The sequence below is a fragment of the Carex rostrata genome, chromosome 7 (genome assembly GCF_964058835.1).
Source record: "Carex rostrata chromosome 7, lpCarRost1.2, whole genome shotgun sequence".
Lineage (NCBI taxonomy): Eukaryota > Viridiplantae > Streptophyta > Magnoliopsida > Poales > Cyperaceae > Carex > Carex rostrata.
Window position 1 is genome coordinate 12,627,820 of NC_135924.1, and position 19,210 is coordinate 12,647,029.

General features: G+C 35.9%; 3 protein-coding genes across 8 annotated transcripts; 1 reads left to right on the forward strand and 2 right to left on the reverse strand.

The window, feature by feature from the left end:
- Window positions 1-1,085: 1,085 nt before the first annotated feature.
- LOC144556930 (uncharacterized) lies at window positions 1,086-4,887 on the reverse strand. 2 transcript variants are annotated; one of them, XM_078305434.1, is made up of 4 exons: window positions 2,336-4,887; window positions 2,034-2,145; window positions 1,798-1,882; window positions 1,086-1,510 (listed from the first exon to the last, which is right to left on the reverse strand). In XM_078305434.1, the coding sequence occupies exons 1-2, from the start codon at window positions 4,824-4,826 to the stop codon at window positions 2,111-2,113; spliced, it is 2,526 nt and encodes an 841-aa protein (XP_078161560.1). In that variant the 5' UTR covers window positions 4,827-4,887; the 3' UTR covers window positions 1,086-1,510; window positions 1,798-1,882; window positions 2,034-2,110. The 2 variants fall into 2 exon arrangements, with proteins under 2 accessions (XP_078161560.1, XP_078161561.1); XM_078305435.1 differs by lacking the exon at window positions 1,798-1,882.
- Window positions 4,888-6,796: 1,909 nt separating this feature from the next.
- Window positions 6,797-12,227, reverse strand: LOC144557385 (uncharacterized). 5 transcript variants are annotated; one of them, XR_013512644.1, is made up of 7 exons: window positions 9,783-12,227; window positions 9,536-9,623; window positions 9,354-9,430; window positions 8,775-8,911; window positions 8,155-8,544; window positions 7,398-7,509; window positions 6,797-7,201 (listed from the first exon to the last, which is right to left on the reverse strand). XR_013512644.1 is itself a non-coding variant. In XM_078305949.1 (2 exons), the coding sequence occupies exons 1-2, from the start codon at window positions 12,201-12,203 to the stop codon at window positions 9,585-9,587; spliced, it is 2,460 nt and encodes an 819-aa protein (XP_078162075.1). In that variant the 5' UTR covers window positions 12,204-12,227; the 3' UTR covers window positions 9,454-9,584. The 5 variants fall into 5 exon arrangements, 1 of the variants encoding a protein (XP_078162075.1); XR_013512643.1 differs by having other exon boundaries at window positions 8,775-8,932; XR_013512646.1 differs by lacking the exon at window positions 9,354-9,430 and having other exon boundaries at window positions 8,775-8,932.
- Window positions 12,228-16,928: 4,701 nt separating this feature from the next.
- On the forward strand, window positions 16,929-18,835 carry LOC144556789 (organelle RRM domain-containing protein 2, mitochondrial-like). The gene is made up of 4 exons (XM_078305231.1): window positions 16,929-17,220; window positions 17,833-17,901; window positions 18,290-18,396; window positions 18,627-18,835. The coding sequence occupies exons 1-4, from the start codon at window positions 16,935-16,937 to the stop codon at window positions 18,747-18,749; spliced, it is 585 nt and encodes a 194-aa protein (XP_078161357.1). The 5' UTR covers window positions 16,929-16,934; the 3' UTR covers window positions 18,750-18,835.
- Window positions 18,836-19,210: the final 375 nt, after the last annotated feature.

Below are 19,210 nucleotides of genomic sequence, written 5' to 3' on the forward strand. Positions count from 1 at the left end.
CCGTTACTTTTCTAGCAAGAAAAGCAGCTTACTGCTCTTCTTCTCTCTATATTTCTCTTTAAAAAAGAGAGAGAAAGAATATCACATGAGAGAAAGACAGAGAGAATAGCAGGAGAAAAGAAAGAATTTGAAAAGTATCAGATCCCGTTCCAACAAATGATACTGTTTCTTTTTTTTTTTCCAACTGAATGGGACGGATTCCACCGTACAGATAATTTCTTTTCTTGGTTAATTGATTTGTGGGATTAAGTTTTTTATTAATAGGACAGGCTTGATTGTCCTCGTCTTTTTTAGGGGAAAAATCAACATGTTTTTCCTACAAATTGAAATTCCATAGAAATGACATTTTGCAATTTTTTATTTTCTATTAATAAAAAAATCGGTGTGTTTTTGCTAGGTTTTAAGCTTTTCTCAACTACATCTTATTTTTAAAATTTTGTTTTATTAAATACTACAAACAAACAAAAAATCAGTATATACAATACCCATAATTAGTTTTTCTTTTCTTTTTTTTCCGAATGCTTCGCTCTTTTTTGGAAACATGAACCAACAAGTAGCTAATAGAAGAAGAAAAATAAAGAATAATGAAAATGTACCAAACCCTCTCTAGCAATTCTTCATTAGTCATATCCAAAATGATCTGGGGACCATCATAACAACCAACAAAAAATTAACATCATAAATTTTTTCGTTAATTCTCTTTTACAATAAAAAATGGAGAACATGGAGTAAGACACCAAAAGGCCAGGTATATAAAAAATGGAGAACATTGAGAAAAAAATAATCCTCTTCCCTTCATTAGAAGGCCAGGTATATATTATTCAAATTATTTCTAGGCTTCACCTGTAACAAACCAGGTAGCAAGCCCCTCTCAGACCATTCCAAAGTATTATTCAACAAATTTCGTATCTGATATGATTCTGCATCCAACTATAGATGCAAACATATATGAACTGTTATTTGCATTATAACATTTGCGTAACAGAGTATATACATAAAGTAGTTTATTTGAACCTGAGCTATTGTGGAAAACCAACATATAATCTCTAGTTTGAATTCAAGAAAAGAGACCAATTCTGTAAGCATTCAAGGAAAGCAATTTGTATAATTCTTTTTCCCAAAAAATATGCAATGTCACTTCTCGACATATGTATATATTTTGTCACAGTTTGTACAAGGGATATACGAACTGTGACAAATTATATACATAGATACAACCCAAAAGTGATTGAAAAGAAGGGGGTTATCATAGGGAGTAGATGGTTTCTGATGGGTATTAAATTCGGTCCAATACCCGATAATACCCCTCTGATCCTTATTGAGATTCGTGCCAACAAGTTTAGATCCACACGAATCTAAACTTACCCGTGAATCAAAACCGTCCTTGTGAATCTCAACCCGGATTTGGTCCGACGTCCATCCCAAACATAATAACAGTCAGTCTTGAGCAAATGCTTTTATTCAGCTTGTCTCATTATTCATTTCATACAGAGTTCTCTTGGCCACACATCTGAAATAAAAAAGGAAAGTTTACTAATAATATAAACATGAACAGAGTAGAATTTGAACAAATATAAATAGGTTTGTTTTAGTAAACTCTTTGATAAAAATTGGGCCTGTAGTTTTTTCAAAGACATAACTGCAAGATAAACAAAGTATCAAGCAAAAAAGGTATCTCTTTAGCTAACGACACAAGCAAAACACTTTAATGATGAGTTACTGCCTCAGGAATACAATCTTTAAGAGTAGTATCAATACAAAAATAACACAAGAAAAGGACACAAGTCAAATTGTTACCAAAAAATTTAACTGCTTGCAAGGTGTGGAGTGTGCTGCATGCATGAATGCAAATTTGTTGCTTGAGCCGGTAAATTTTTTTAACCTACTAGAATTAAATAGTGAGAAATAATTCCAAAGAAAAATATGACAAATTAAGCATACATTCACAAAACTTTTAACAAGAATATATATTAAATTAAAAAATATATATATTAAATAAAAAGAATATATATTAAATAAAAATAAACACAAACCTTTTAACAAGAAGATTCAGTTCCAGCCTCCATTAATCAGATTCGTTGTGATATCCAATTGAATCACCTTGAGACAATTAGCAATTCAGTAGTTTAAGGCATTCCGTCAGCTCTGCAAGATTGAAAACAAAGCTAAGCTTTTAAATAAATACATGATTTGGTGCACAGCCGGTCTGATCTCAAATTGTACATTTTTTTTTTCTTCATTGAGGTACTTCCTTTCCATTTTTCCTCGCTTATTACCGCCTAACTGAGTCTTAAAAAATAAACAAATAAATTTAAAATATAATAACGATCATTACCCTTATTCATCTCACTAGAACGAAGCAATCCTTTATCCATGACTAACTGAGCAAGCAGATCTGGCCTGAGGCCAGAATCAACCATTTTCAGGAAGAGATTCTGAGCCTTTTCAATTTCACCTCGCCTACAATACCCATTTATCAGAGCCGTGTATGCCTTCACATCAAGCTTCAAGCCATTCTTCAGCATTGCATCAAATAACTTTTGTGCGCCATGCAAATGTTCCATCTTACAAAGCCCATCAATCATAACAGTGTAACATGTCACATCAGGCTCAATCCCATCCTCCTCCATGCACCTATACAGCTTAAAAGCCTTATCCCTTATCTCAAAATTTCTTCTTTCTCTGGCTATTTCTGACCAGCAGGTTTCGAAAACTTTGTTGAAATGGCCATTTAAAAGAACACTATAAACCACCACATCAGGCTTTATACCGACATGTTTCATTTCCACAAACAGTTCATAGGCATCACGCAATCTTCCAACCCTGCAATAGCCACGCATTAAAGTTGTGTATATAACCAAATCAGCACAAATGCCATGATTTATCATATCCTCAAACCAGAAGAGGGCCCCAGACATGTCTTCTCTTTGGCAAAAAGCTGTGATGAGTATTGTATAAGAGAGCAAGTCGGGTACAACTTGGTGATCTCTCAGCATCACACGGAACACATTAGAAGCTAATTTGACTTTGCCATCATTACAGAGATCCCGAACTAACCATTCATGCGACCACTTATTTATCAGATAACCTTGTTGCGAGAAACACAAAAATAATTCATACGCACGTTCAGTTAATCCTCGATACAAGTAACCCGAGACCATTGAACTATAAATACAGGTTCGACCTGTTTGACCTATTTGTTTCCTTGAGCCTCTCTGTTTTAGTACTTTAAACAACGACTCAGCTTGACCAACATTACCTCCTTTACAAAATCCCTCTATAAGCAAACCATATGTTTTAGCATTCAATTCAACCCCTTGTTTAAACATTTGTCCTAAAAGGTCATTTGCCTCATTAATCAAGCCATTGTCACAAAACCCACTTAAAAGTGCATTGTAGGTGACTGTATCAGGCTTTAGCCCCAACTTAAGCATTTCATTGAATACTGTATAGGCTTTGACAACATCTCCCTTGAAACAGAAACCCACAATCAAGCAGGTGTAATGGATCCTGTCAGGGTCCAACCCGTTAATTCTCATCTCGTGGATCAGCTTCATGGCCTTTTTAAACAAACCCAACCTGCAATATGCATTGATGGCAAAGTTGTACAACACCTTATCTAATGTCAATCCCGACTCTTTCAGTTTAATGAACCACAGCAAAACCTCATTATACATGCCAAGCTTATGTAAGCTTTGTAAAAGATGTGCAACTATATGAGGGGATGGTTTAATGCCATTAGCAGTCATCTCTTCATAAAGACAACAAGCTTTTTGTAAATTCTTTTTTTCACAGTATGCTCTAATTATGTACCCATATGAATAATGATCCGGTGGTACGCCTTGTTTAGACATATTTTGTAGAAGCTCCTCAGCCTCATTTAATCTTGATTCCTTGCAAAGGCCATAGATCACCATGTTAAAATCTATAGGGCTAACCTCCATCCCTTCTCTGATCATTGCTTCTAACATCACATAACTGAGGTCGTATCTTTTGCATGCAAACATGCCAGATAGGAAGGTCAAATATGTTAATCTATCAAATTTCATACCTGTTTCCTCCATCAGGCCAAAAACCAAAATTGCCTTATCGGGTTGTTTAGCATTTAGAAAGAATTTCATCACAATTGTGAAGGAATAGATATCTGGGTTTATGTGGAATCCTCTCATGTGGTTAAACACACTACTTAGGGTTCCTTCATTGCCAGCTTCAGCGACAAAATTCAATAGGAAATTGCAAGACCTGACAGTGGGGAGAAACCCTAGCTTGCCTAAATGAAAAAATGAATTGGCAGCCTCTTGAGGATCCCTTTTACAGGTGTGGTACGCCTTGAAAAGGGCATCAAGAGAGAATGGTACCAAAGCTGACCCGTTACTCAATTGAAGAAGAGAAAAGAAGATGGATGAAATTTGGAAACCTGGATTGGTGTTCAAGGAGACAAGATTGGAAAATAATGAAACTAGGCTTCCTTTTTGGTTTGCATCGTAGAGGATAGAGATTATGGCAGTGTAAGTGGAGAGGTCATGGCAAAAGCCAAGGTTTTCACAGTCTTTGAAATAGGCAAAGGCGACCGAAGGGTTTATTTCTAGATTGTGCAAGGTATTACAGACCTGAATAGAACTCAAGCGACAAACTTTTTGGGAAGGAACGAAACTTTGTTTGTCCTCACCACTTGAGTAGTCAAGGTTTTTACTGAGCACTGCAATTGCTGAGAAAAATCGGGAGGATAATTTGTTCTTTCTTTGGATTTTCTCCAGAAACGGTGAGATCTTTAGAAGGCCAATCGACCAATTAGCGATCAATGCTGATTTCATATAGCGGCGCATCCGAAGAAACAAAGGTCAAACCTTGGTTTCATGCGTAGATGCACAACCAGGGAGAGAGAGAGAGATAGAGTGAGAGGGGTTGAGTGGCTTGCGGGTTAAACGCGTGTTGTAAAACCCTACCTTCAACGGGAGAGGTTTTTGGTGAAGGTGAGCCGCCAAGCCGGAAGAAAATATCGGGTCCAACATGAACTGGAGCCTGGAGAACTGGTTTCCAACCCGGATCCAACACTCAAATTGGGCCTTTTGGGCCTTTGTGAACCCATTAAAGAATGGACCTGAAGAACTATTGACTGTTGAAAAAACAATTTAGACAGCACAATTTTTAACCAAAAGAAAAAACAAAGTGTACTATTAGAATCCGAAGTGTCTATGCATGTCATAGTACAACCGATCGATCTTCTCATGATATTTTGGAATTTTAGGAAGGCTATTCTTATCTACAATTTTTGGTGAACAAGAGCTTTTGGAAAGGGTACTATGTAATGGATTGATGGTGTGGTTTTAGATTAGCTTAAATTAATGGTTTCAATGTTTCCAAAGCCAAGTTATTGTCATGTGGTACATGACACTTTTTAAAGTATCGTTATTTAATTGAATTTTTTTTTTGTCAACCTAATTAATTACCAGAGCAAAATGTCTGAGAAATGTGCCTTGATCACCTCCTCTGTATTATTTTCTCAATCTAAGAGGTTATATTTCAAATATGCCTAATCAGGTGACAATAAATGCCTATAATTCGATCTCCAAAGTGCAACGTAGTTTGGAGACACTGTTCTTCATCTACTTGTTACTAAGAGGCACAACGAGCTTGCTTTGAAAGTTTTTCAAAGTGATATGTCCTTGTTGAAAGTACAAAACAAGGTGTTACGGACACCCCTACACTGTGCTACGAAGGTTGGAAATGAGGAGATCATCTCCAACCTTAATTGAATTGATCATGTTGTCGTCAAGGATGCGCTAAAACAAGCAAATGAAAATGGAGACACAGCCTTTCACGTTGCTGCCAAACACGACCAAATAGATGTCGACCTCGAGCTGATGAGGCTGGGTTTTGATATGGCATACAAGGTCAACAACGAAATGCTCTCTCCATTATATATAGCAATAATCAAAGGATGTACTAAAATGGTACATATCATGTTAAAAGTTGACCCTACGCTGGCATGCACCCAATTTTCGGATGGAATGTTTCCAATTCATGTAGTTGCACATACGCATTGGCAACATGGAACCTCATTGCAGAAGCACATTAGCTGTGAGAGCTATTTGTAAAAACAAGATGGATCTCATTAATTGCAGAAGCAATCCTAAACAATCAAGGGTTAACTGTTAACACCACTCCAACTTTCTGCGAGGCAACTGGAAGAAAATAGTGAGGTATGACTAAATTAACAAACACATCAGAAAATTATTTCTTCTTTAGTTAAACTCCAGTGTTGCTACAAATTACTGAACGGTACCAGGCACGCAAAACCCACACTAGCCAACTTGAGTAATCAGGTATTACACAGTAGCTTCAGTGTCAACACCAATGCCACTGAATGTTCCTAGTGTAGGCAAAGTCTACAACTCTACAAATACTTTTGAATTACAATTTTGTTTTTCCTACTCTATATATGGGCCTATCACCTGGATTTTCCCACTGGTTGATTTATGTTTGGCAGATGTACAAAAGAAGATTGAAAGCATTAAGAATATCATTTTTAGTAACAACAATCTCAAAATCAATAATTAAGTTCATACTACCTGCATGTTTGGGCAAAACATGAAACTGAAGACGGAGAGAAATTAATGCACAATTTGAATTACCTTCTGAGATGAAATTTGATAAAGGCAGAACAAATGGTTCTTGACATTTGTGATCATCTTTGAAATATATAACACAACTGAGATAAAAAGGACTTTTAGTACAAAAACAAAAATGATCTATATATTGAAACAAATATTTGTACTTTGACCATAAAATATCCAACAAACCCAGCAACTAACATACTCCGACAAAATATTTTTGAATTATTTTTCAGTCTCTCAACTTCTCCAGTAAGCAGTACATTTTGGTTAGTACTGACATAACGTTTCACCACATTTCTGTCCCTCACCTTAGGTCTTTAATTTATAATATCAACTTTATATATGCACTTGTATTTATATTATATTCAATATGTTCCTACAAAAATCACCAGTCACAAATTAAGGGAAAAAAAAAGAGGCGCTGGTGGTGGCAACTGTTATAAAGGTGAGCTCTTCCAATTTTGAGTTGCAAACTTTTCGCCCCGAAAAAAAAAAATCTGGTTCAGACCCACATCACATCCTTTATCCACTAGCATGTACTCACGGTGTGTTACATTTACATTCCCGCAACTGCAAGCTGAAACCTATGATAAAGTACACAAATGATTAGCTAAAATTAAATTTGAATAATGAAGTTGAGAACTAAACCATAATTAAACTGCAGATCAATTAAGACTTAAGCTGAGGCTAAATTGAGGCATATGGATAGCACGCATGGATAGTTAGGGATATGTAAAAGGTCTTATGAGAAGGAATATGTTTTCAAAATTTATTACATACCAGCAAATATATCATTGCGCAGATTATTAAACTTTGGTTCCTTGCTGACACACATCACGTTAGGTGGAACAGACCATCAAAGACATCATGATGGCCACACTGAAAATGAACCCTGCGAATAATAATAAATTGATTTAGAAACTCCGCCAGTGAAATTCAGAAATAAATTATACAAAAGTTTTTTTATGAACATAAGAATACGTAGAGATTTAGCTGTATCCAACTAGGGTAGCTTATAGCTAATAACTGATATGCCTCCTAATAAACCTATATTGCAAGAACTTATGTATGAAAAGCCCCCAAAACAAGGAATTAGGTAACAAATTGTATAGGTAGTTAACTGGTACGATACCACAAGTATGTGAAGATTTTTTCTTATGTTTTCTGTACATGCAAGCACATCCTGAAATTCAAAACATGGATCCTGGTTCTGTACAAATGCTCGAAATTAACTGGATAGTACCCCCAATGCAACACTGCAACACCACATCTTTCTTGCTTGCTGTTAACTTTTTCCCTTTTATTTTTTCTTTTCTTTTGACTGTTTTGCCCTTAATCAGCACAGCAATATACTGTTATATGGTGATGTTGTGAACTGTTATATTCATTGAATAATTAATGTTTTAACTTTGATCCGTGAATGGTGGTGGTAATTTTGGAGAAAACTACATGTTATCAAGCCACATACAAATTTGATCACCAAGCCAAAAATCCAACATTTAATTTTATTTGCACAAAGAAATTGGCAGCCACCAACCTTATGCTCTACCTTTGGTTGTCTTTTTTCCTCTGTCTAGCTGGCCACTATACCAAACAGGTTTAAAGCAATGACTGGCCCACAAAGAGAATCACGAGTTCAAGTCCCTAGATAAATTGTTGCAGGAGGACGTGCCTAGATATTCTGGAGATAGGTGTGAACCATTGAACCACCGCAATGTGCTTATATTCCAAGAGGGTTGTGTGTGCATGTACCATTATAACTTAAGAATTGTTCATCTCCAATTGTTCTCAGGCCGATCTGGGTCATCAATTTCATATCAGATGGTCCGGATCTACCCTGACTTTATACTTGCCCATTCAGCCTGAGAGATGTCAGGCTTGATCCAATGAAATCAACACTAAATGGCGAGGAGCCGCTTCTAAGCCTCTGTAGTATATTACAAGATGTGCTTTTTTTGTTATAGAGCTGTTGTGAGAAAGGTGTAGGTTGTACAGAAATGAAATAATTAACTAAGATAGTAATAATGTATATAAAAAGTAGCAAAATTGAAACATGTAGAGAAGAATGAAATAAGTATGACAATTAATTTCATGGTAGCACAACCATGCAGTAATGTTAAAAAAGGAAAAAGAAAAATAAGAGCTGACTGATGATACCTAGAGAGAAGGTGAAGAAGACAGGCAAGTTGGAGTTGCATGAGAATGAAGTCCTCAGAGAGCAGTGAGATCTGGTTCAGACCCACATCACATCCCTTCATCACTTGCATGTATTCATTGAGTGTTACATTCCCTTCCTGCAATTGTTGAGTTGAACCCTATGATAAAGCACACAAATAGTTATTGACTTCAATTTGAATAATGAAGTCGCGGTGTAAAGCTTAACTGAGGCATATGGAAAAACACATGCATAAATAGGGATTTGGAGGGGAATATACGTTTTGTAAAACATACAACAGAAACAAGGTAAATTACGACATACCAGCAAATACATCACTCAGATTAATAATATTTAATGCCTTGCTAACAGCGCCCCTTGTTAGGTGGCACAGCCTATCAAAGACATCAGGATGGCCACAGTGAGGCCCAACACTCACTTTTTTCATGAACAAAGCCATATGTATAGATTCAGCTGGCGCATAGCATTAGCTAGGGTTTACATTGCCAGGTATCAAATGTTGAAAAGGAAAAAAATGAATCAAGCATGAAGATACAGAAGTAGAAGAGTTGAAAATAGACCTCAAAGGGTTGGCAAGAACACACTAGCCAGTAGTCGATAAGGTGGTTTCCTGATTAGACATGAACTACCCAAGATACTGCACATGAAACAAGAATGCATTCCACAAGCTCAGATGCAAAGAGTGCAATGACAAATTTATTTTATTAAATCTTCAAGTAAAAGACGGTATGAAACCAAGTACCTTCCAATGAAAATATGTTCTCTCACCAAGCATCGAGGGGTATCTTGAATCAATGAGCATTTGAGCACTTAAATCCTTTGTAGCAATTCTGCAGGATCCAAAGCAACCATTTATCTGATTTTAGTAACTGATACATACTGAAATTTAACATCAGTCTGAACAAATATTATACATTTTCTCATTACTTTTTCTTGGTTCCTTTCTTTTTCATGGCTTAAAATAATAATGGAAATATAACATAATTTACCTCTCTGCATCTCTCTACTTTGTCCAGAACTGAGAGAGCAACTGGATCAGGCCTGAGCCCGGAATCAACCATTTCCTGAAAGAGTGCCTGAGCTTTTTCAATTTTGCCCTGGCTACAATAACCATTTATCAGAGCAGTGTATGCAGGCTCATCAGGCCTAAAACCTTTGCTAAGCATTTCATCAAACTGCTTCTGTGCATCGTTCATATTCCCCATCTTACAATGTCCATCAATCAAGACCGTGTAATAGATCACATCAGGCTCGATACTTTTATCTTTCAAGAGCCTGTGTATCTTTGCATTCATCCCAACTTTTGTCTTTTCTTTAAAATAGCCATCCAAAAGAACGGTATATGTTACCACATCAGGCTTCACACCTGCACGACACATTTCAGAAAACAATTTGCGTGCATCTTTTACTCTCCCCACCCTGCAATAAGAATTCATCAAATCTGTGTATATGAACACATTCAACTGAACTCCATTTTTCTTCATATTCTCAAACCAAAAGTTGGCCCCACTTATGTCTCCCCTCTGACAAAAAGCTGAGATTAATTTCCCATAGGAGAACTCGTCAAGTACTACCTGGTGCTCCCTAAACATCATATTAACAACATTACAAGCAGACTCGACATTGCCTTCATTACAGAGCTCACATACTAACTGACCGCACGACCTTTTATCTATTAGATTACCTTGTTGAGAAAACCTTAGAAATAGTTCATGCGCACGTGCCGTGTATCCTTTGCACAAGTAGCCTGAGACCATAGAACTGAAAAGACAGGTACGATCCATTTCATCGATTGTGTCACTCTGCTCTACTGCTTTAAACATCACTTCAGCCTCATCAACCCGGTTTCCTATACAAAAGCCCTCTATGACCAAACAGTATGTGTCTATACTTGGCTCAAACCCTTGTACAGACATTTTTTCTAGAAGGTCATACACCACATTGACCAAACCATTCCTACAAAACCCACTTAAGAGAACATTGTAACTGATATAATCAGGCTTCAAGCCCCACTTGAGCATTTCAGCTAAGGCCTTCTGGGCATTGACTATTTCTCTCTTGTGGCAGAAACCCGCGATCAAGCAGGTGTAAGTGACCGTATCAGGGGCCAGCCCATTAATTCTCATCTCTTGGATCAACCCCATGGCCTCTCTCATCAAACCCATCCGACAATGCACATCTATGGCTATGCTGTACAAAACCTTATCTAGCTCCATTCCTGATTCCTTACATTTATTGAAAATTTTTAGCACCTCATTGTTCTTGCCGAGTTTGCGGAAGCATTGTAGAAGATGCGAAATAATAACAGACGTGGGTTCAATGCCTCTTGGGGCCATCTCATCGCAGAGATCCGAAGCTTTTTGTAAATTTCCCTTTTCACAATAGGCCCTAATTAAGTAACTATACGTGTAATGATTTGGTGGCACATTGTTCTTAGACACAGTTTGTAGAAGCTCCTCGGCCTCTTCTAATTTCGATTCTTTGCAAAAGCCGTGAATAACCATGTTAAAATCTAAAGGTGTAACCAGTATCCCATCTCTGATCATTCTTTGTAAAGTTTTATAACTGAGGTCATAATTTTTGTATGCACACGTGCCAGATAAAATGGTCAAATATATTAACCTATTAGGTTTTGTGCCCACTTGCTCCATCTGGTCCAAAACCTGAAATGCCTTATCGGGTTGGTTAGCATTTATAAAGAATTTTACCAGAATTGTGAAGGAATAAGTATCTGGGTTTATGCCGAATTCTCTCATGTGCTCAAAAAGACTATTCAGGGTTTGTTCATCGCCAGCATCAGCGACGAAATTCAAGAGAAAATTGCAAGAGCTGATAGTTGGGAGAAACCCTTGCTTACCTAAACGAACAAACACATTCACAGCTTCTTGTGGGGCCCTTTTACAGGTGCAGTATGCCTCCAAAAGGGCATCGAGAGTGAAAGAAACCAAACCTGGCCCTCCACTTGATTGAAGAATTGAAAAGAAGAGGGATGAAAATTGGAGAGCTCGATTGTTGTTTAATGAGATGAGATTGGAAAATAATGAGATTAGGCTTGATTTTTGGTTTGAATTGAAGAGGATAAATATCATGGCAGTGTAAGTTGATATGTCATGGCAAAAGCCATGGTTTTCACAGTCTTTAAAATAGGCAACAGCAACAGATGGGTTTGTTCTTAGATTGTGTAAGTTATTGCGGACTTGAGTGGAATCCAAGAGACAAACTTTTTGGGGAGGAACAAAACTCTGTTTCTCTTCACCACTTGAATAGTCAAGGTTTCGGCTGAGCACTGCACCTGATGAGAAAACTCGGGAGAATGTGTTCTTTTGTTGGATTATTTCCCGAAAAGGCAAGACCTTTACAAGCACAATGGACCAATTAGCGTTTAGTTCTGATTTCAGATAGCGGTGCATATGAATAACAAAGGTCGAGACTTCCTTGACAGCTGCTGTCAAGCTTTCAAAAAAAAAAAAGGATCAAACCTTGGTTTCATGCGTAGATGCGGAACCAAGGGACGATAATGGCTGGGGAGGGGTAGGCAAGAGATTACGAGAGATAGAGAGAGAGAGAGAGAGAGAGAGAGAGAGAAGGAGGGAGGGAGGGAGGGAGGGAGGGGTACCGCGTCCCAAAACCTTCTAGGAGAAGGGTTTTGGGGAAGGACCGACCGAAGGGGACGGAAGGAAGAATCCGTATCCTCTCTGTTACCCTAGCATGTACATTGGGCAGATATCTGGACCGTCCATCTAATCCAGCGGATATGATATTTTATATTATTAAAAAACACTGCCCGAGGCTATTATACAAGCTGACCGACCACTGACCAGCTCTCTCCGTCTCTTTTTTTCTTCGCGAGGTATTTCTGACAGCGGAGAATTTAATAAAAAAAGTATACAACTTGCCAAATTTTTGTTATTTGTGTAAAGCACAATGGAGCCAACAATGAAGAATTCTAAATGCAGGATGATATTACACAAGATGTAGTATAGTTAGTCTTTCATTTTTTTGTTTTACTTTTTGTTCTCTCTTTTTTGTTTTTTGTTCTCTTTCCATATTTCACAAGATGTACTGTCAAATTGTATTTTGTTTCTGAATTAATGTCATGTATTAACTTTATTTTTGTAGGCTTAAACTCTTGTAAATTTACACTTATGATGTCAAATTAATAAAATTTTGGTGCTAGACCCTCATTCTTTTTTTCTTCAAAAATAGATTAAGATACATAAAAATTACACAAAATATGATTCTCACATTATAAAAAATATGGATATACACTAAATTAAGCATTCCAGAATAGCATATAGCAAAATTTCTCTTATTTACCAGAAACAATTGTACAATAAAAAATAAGAAACGTGTAAAACAACAAGCCCTTCCATAGATTATCAGGGTTGACACTACCATAATACAATCACATCTAAGCCCTTCCAAACCCTTCCATTTATTCTCTAAGAACCTATAAATATAAAAAGGGAGATAATTAGCAAATAAGGCACAACAGATTGTTTACATGTAAACCATTGTAGAGAATAGTTGCTTCTGATTGAGCTGAACTCTCCTCAACATTATGATACTAAGGGCATTGTCGTTCATTTCCTTCAAAAAATCACATCTTTTTATCCCTTACGAATTTCTTTCTAAAATTTTCATAGCATATAAAGAATATTAGAAGCATTTTTACTGATTAATAAAGCAATTATACAACTTTGCATTAGACCAGAAAAAAAAAAAACACAAGTCTAGTATATAAAGTCTTTGCATTAGACTAGAACAAAACACCAAGTTTGCATTAACCTTTAACCAAATAAAATTATGCAATAATAACCTATATCTCTCTCCACTAAAAAGGGGTCAATGTAATTTTTTTGAAATATGAATCTGTGTTCTCCTTGAAATCTGAATTATGCACATTGAATTATTGATCAAATTTCAAAGATTCACAAGAAACGGAAATCAGACACCTAAAGATGCAATATAGATGAAATAAAATAGAAGTAGAATCTAGCATTTCATAAATAAAATCAAAGAACCAGTGGAACAAGTAAAATCACATTCGGTTCACATTCGAGAATGAGAAAGAGCTAATGATTTGACCTTCGATTTTGTGTAAGGGGGACGGAGAGAGAGGGGAGGAGGCGAAATCCGTTGAGAGAACCGCTAGAGCGAGCAAAATCACAAGACAGAGGGCAGAGGACGTGGGTGTTGACGGCCTGGACAAGCAGCGAGCAGTAGAGGAGGAATGAAAATAGATGTGCAAGAGAAATATCGCTAATTTCACTCGTCTTCTCTTTTCGCCAAGGAAAAAGTCGGGCTACTGATCGGTCAGGTGATTATTTGTTTCGGGCAGCCCAATGTACATGCTAGGGTAATAGAGAGGATACAAATTCAGGGCACGGAGGGTAATTTCTTTCCAATTTTTTTTTTTTTTTTGGTTACAGCCATGAGCCATGGCCCGTAGGCCTGATTTCTTTCCAATAGAGGGTGACTGCGGGTTACTGGCACGAGGAGTGGTAACTTTTGCAAAATCCCCCTCAGACTTTCACTTTTTTACAAGGAGAGTGCGGCAGTTAGAAACACTTGAATTTACTTTTGGTAGATTGGCAAGTTTTAATTCGTTTCCTAGTGTAAGAAATTGAAGGGTGGAAATTGGAGAAGAGATCAGATATTCTGATAAGGAGGGATTGTCTGGAAAAAAAATGGTGGAAAGTTACCAAGAGACCCTCCAGCTTTGAACATTTCACATATGTGAAGGAATGAGTAGCGCAGCTTTTTTATTTTCTAAGTTTACTTTTAGAATATTAATGATTAGATAGCACTTTTATTAATTTTCTTAACTTTTTCAATTCTGCAATATTGTAATGGTTTTAGAGTTTCTAATATAATTCACCTACGACTTTCAACTCAAAAAAAAAAAAAAAAAAACAGAGAGAGATGAATCCGTAAGAAAAAACGGTCTAGATTTAAGCTACATTAAGGAGAGCCTGTTTGGTAATAAAATTGAAGAATTAGAAGACTTTAAGCTTGAAAAATTATTTTAAGTCATGTAGAATCAAGACATAAAATTTTGAGCAAGCTTAAAAAATGGACAAAAAGAGAACTAAAAAAGTAGTTTTAAACTTTGTAAAGGAACACTTATTCAGCAAGCTTAAGACTCTGCCAAACACCCACATTTCGGACCAAAAGAATTCGGTACCTAAATATTCATTTTGAGATTCATGTGGCTTAAAAAAGGTGTAAATTTGGTAATTGTACGGAGGATCCGAATTCACAAAAAATCGGGTACTAGTAGTGCTCCACGATTGAGTCACTTTTTTATGGTTTGAGATTCAGTCTCAGCTGCTTTAAAATTCAGGCTAACGCAGGGCAGTATTGTTCGGACTTTGAGTTTCGTGTAAAGTTAAATAAACGGTCCAAATTCATCAATTAAGGAATCATTCTAAAAAGTTCTCTTGTGCGGTAACTTACTGGATACTAATTCCTGGAATGCGTATCCTCTGCATTAACTCAAAAAGGAATCTTTTGAGTTAATGAATCTCAACCGTCTGATTTTAAACGGAGTCAATCTGGCTCTCATTTATGATATAGGGGCCCTTGAATATTAGTGCGGATCTAGTATGCACGAATCTTGAAGTAGATCGGATGGATAAGATTCCCTTTTGAGTTAATGCAGAGGATACGAATTCCTAATTCCTGCCGTTGAAGGCTAAAATACTGCGTTTGGTAAATTTATTCCGATTAGGTCAAAATTTTAGGCAATTTTTTTTTAAAATACATGCATAATGCATCTATAGTTTGCGTGCATGTGTTGGTATTTTTAAATTTTTAATTAGTTCAATTTATATTTATAATCATAACAACATCAAAATTGACAGATTAATTCTAACTTTTATATTTTATATTTTATAATTTACTTCAACTAAATCAACAGGAATGAAAAATATTACGAAAATATAATGTATAAAAAAAATTCTAAAATAAACTAATACCGCATTTGTGTATATCTATTCATATTTTTAATCAATTTAGATAATGTCTAAAATATGTCTTTAACGTGTTATATTGATTATCATGACAAATATCATGCATAAAACTCTTATAAGATGTATTTAACGGTGTGTATTATGTGTGCGCAAGAACTTGTATGTTCTTAATTAAATAGATACAACAAATATTTAATTACGTATAAAATTATTCTAAAATAAATATGTAGTGCGTTTGTGTGCGTGAATTTTTTTCTTAATAATTTTAGCCCTCACATATATTTGTTACTGCAAAATAATCAAAATTGCCAAATAAAATTTAAAATATGTCTTTAACATGTTGATGAGTTTATTCATGTCAAATCAAAAAGTAACGAGGACTAAGATTATACATATACATAGAATTTTTTTTTTTTATGATAGAATTATATTCTATCATTATTGTATGAACTACTGTTGGTTTCTATATGAAACAGGTGGGGTTTACCCACTTTTATTCAAAAAAAAAAAAAAATGACACATAGAATTCTTCTAAAAAACATTAACAGCATATTTGTCTGTACCAGTCAGTGTTTTTAACAGACAGCTGATGTTTTTTTTTTTTTAATGTAGAAATTTACCTAATGACCAATTAATAATATTGTTTTTTTTTTTTCATTTTTTCCCTGTATTCTTTCTCTGCAGCTGGATGTGTTGAATCGATGTCACATGTCAATATAAAAGCAGGGTCTGCAGGGATAGTCAGAAGATTCACGAATTAAATATGAATAATTCTTTCTTTGGTGATGCCGAATAGAACGCTGAATTATTTGGTTGACCGAATTAAGCTCAAATAATTCGCGAATTTTACGATTTTTTTTCCCGATTTTTCCCATAACCTTTTTATTTGTTTATTTTTTCTCTCTTGCAGGACTGAGATCTCTGATTCAAATAATTCGCGAATTATACCCGAATTGTTCCCGAATCACGAATTTTTGACCTCGCCGAAACTGAACCTGAATAATTCATTTGTCACTATGGTTTGCACTAAAGGATAGTCCAACAAATCCTCTGAATAACACAAAATTTTGCGTTTAGATCTGAACCGTCCAATCAAAATACAATACTTATGCTAAAACATATATGATTGTTCGGATCTATACTCAAAATTTGAGCTATTTAGGATATATGATTCGCTACACAAAGAGAAACAGTGGAGAGTATACATCAGAACCAGACTCATTAAACCCTAGTCAAATCCTAAAACCTTCACTCGGGGGAAAAAAGGAGCGAACCGTAAAAGAGAGCATCTTTTTTTCAGCTCAATCGGAAAACCCTACAGCGATAAAATTGATGGCGGTCGCTTCTGCGCGGGGAGGACTATTCCGGCGAGTGTTCTCCACCTTTACCCCACCTCCCTCCGCCTCCGCCGCCCGTCCTCAGGCGGATCCCTCCACCAATCTGTTCGTATCCGGTGATCTATCTCCCTTTCTCTCTGTCTCACTCTCTCTAATTCTATGTTTGATTTTTTGACATCTAAGCTGTAACTCTGTTTGTAATAAATTTATCCGGTGCAGTTATAGCATACCTGTGTTCTTTCTTGTTTAGGTATATGTTGGAGAAGACTTGAGAGTAGGTCCGATGCCCATTGGATCTAATTTGGTTTGATGGGCTCAATCACTGTCCGATCCGCTTTAAGATGTGTGCGCTCCGCAAAGTTCGAGCGAGTCTGCTTCAGTTTCGTGCCACAGATCTGAATGCGGATCGGACAGTCTTGGAACTCATCGGACCTACTCCGTTCTACATCAGAACTTATGTGAACACAAATAGAAAAATCTCATAGTCCATTATACAATTTATATCAAAAGAAATTGCATAATGGACTGAGATAGTGAGATGGAATTTTATTTAATACATTTGTATACTGTTTTTGAAAGATCTGACCTGATTGCGTGTAGTTTTTTCAGGGACTCCAGAAGCGAGCTTACTGCTTGAACTCTATATGCCCGTGTTTATATTTTATGTTTTCAATTTTCAGATCTATCTTATATAGGTTTTTGACCAAGTTACCAAAACATTGATGCAGGTCTTAACAAAAGTACGACAACTCAAAAACTTAAAGAAGCATTTGTAAAATTCGGTGAAGTTGTTGATGGTAATCTCCTTTATAATATTTTAATTTGTTTTATTTTTTAATTCATACTGTGTCTAACTTCAAATGTGCTCATTCAAAACCTAGAGTAATAATATATTACCCTATCAAAGAGGTAATTCCATGCCCTCTAAGCAATGATATCACCATAGCTTCACTCTCCTACGTTTTTTCAAAGATATCCAAATTGTCACTGTTGTTTTTTCTAATTTAGAAGAGTTAGGGAATGAGAAAGAACATTTATGAAGGAAATAGAACAGTTGTAATTTATTCTTTACTTTTTGATTGGGTTTCTGGGTATTATTTACTTCTTATTATTGAACTTTCAATTATTCCATGTTACGATGCTCCTTCAAGGATCTTCTATTAACTGCCTTCTTTGTGTGTGTAGCTAGAGTCGTGACAGATAGAGTAACGGGTTATTCAAGAGGGTTTGGTTTTGTCAAATATGCTAATCTTGAAGGTGCTGCCAATGGCATCAAAGGAATGGACGGAAAGGTACTTGTATACATTTATTTTTTGGAATTGTTATTTTTTAAGGTCCAAAACAGGTAAATTATACAAAGATTTCTGCATGGTTTTGGTTCCAGATTGGAATTTTGCATGTGTAATGTAAAAATTTTAAAGGTAATGTAAAAATTAGGGACAAAGTTGCCCGATCAAGAGCCAATTTGAGGCTAAGTCACCTTAATATATTTTCCTTATTGACTTTATAATTTGTATTTCAGTTTCTTGATGGATGGGTTATATTTGCGGAGTATGCTAGACCAAGAGCACCACCTCAGCAATTCCAAGCATCTCAGCCAAGTGAGCCTTACCAGACATCAGAATCTGCATCTAATAATCAGTAGCTTTACCCAAATACTGGATCATATTTAAAATTTATTAAACAAAAAGAGGTAGAATGAAATTGTATTGATGTGCTTTGTACAAGCTACGATGATTTATCATGAGACAAACTTCATTTTCCGATAATTATGGACAAACTGAGCAGTGGATGCAGTAATAATATATTTTTACTTAAACTGCGGTTTTGTACTTTCTTGTACATTTATTTCCGAATGGATGAAGCAAGCATGTGATGTTGTATTGTCGTTGATTTAGTAATGCTTATTACAAGTGCTATATGCACAACGGATTATTAGTACTGTGTAATTGCACTCATGAAGAGAAATAAAATAATATTATTTTGTTTTTCTATTAAGAAGATACGGATATGATCATACCGATATTACATACAATTAAAAATTAAAAATTCATCTCAATGATAGGCTTAGTATACAATGGATAATTTGTGAAAATTTGACGCAAG

Bases quoted from the DNA above. Each gene is read 5' to 3' on its own strand.
- LOC144556930 (XM_078305435.1), bottom strand. From the start codon at position 4,826: ATGCGCCGCTATATGAAATCAGCATTGATCGCTAATTGGTCGATTGGC. The intron at 2,146-2,335 runs GTAATGATCGTT...TCAATCTTGCAG, and splicing joins TTCTAGTGAGATGAATAAGG to AGCTGACGGAATGCCTTAAA.
- LOC144557385 (XM_078305949.1), bottom strand. From the start codon at position 12,203: ATGCACCGCTATCTGAAATCAGAACTAAACGCTAATTGGTCCATTGTG. The intron at 9,624-9,782 runs GTAAATTATGTT...TGGATCCTGCAG, and splicing joins AAGTAGAGAGATGCAGAGAG to AATTGCTACAAAGGATTTAA.
- LOC144556789 (XM_078305231.1), top strand. From the start codon at position 16,935: ATGATTCGCTACACAAAGAGAAACAGTGGAGAGTATACATCAGAACCA. The intron at 17,221-17,832 runs GTGATCTATCTC...ACATTGATGCAG, and splicing joins CACCAATCTGTTCGTATCCG to GTCTTAACAAAAGTACGACA. The intron at 18,397-18,626 runs GTACTTGTATAC...TTTGTATTTCAG, and splicing joins TCAAAGGAATGGACGGAAAG to TTTCTTGATGGATGGGTTAT.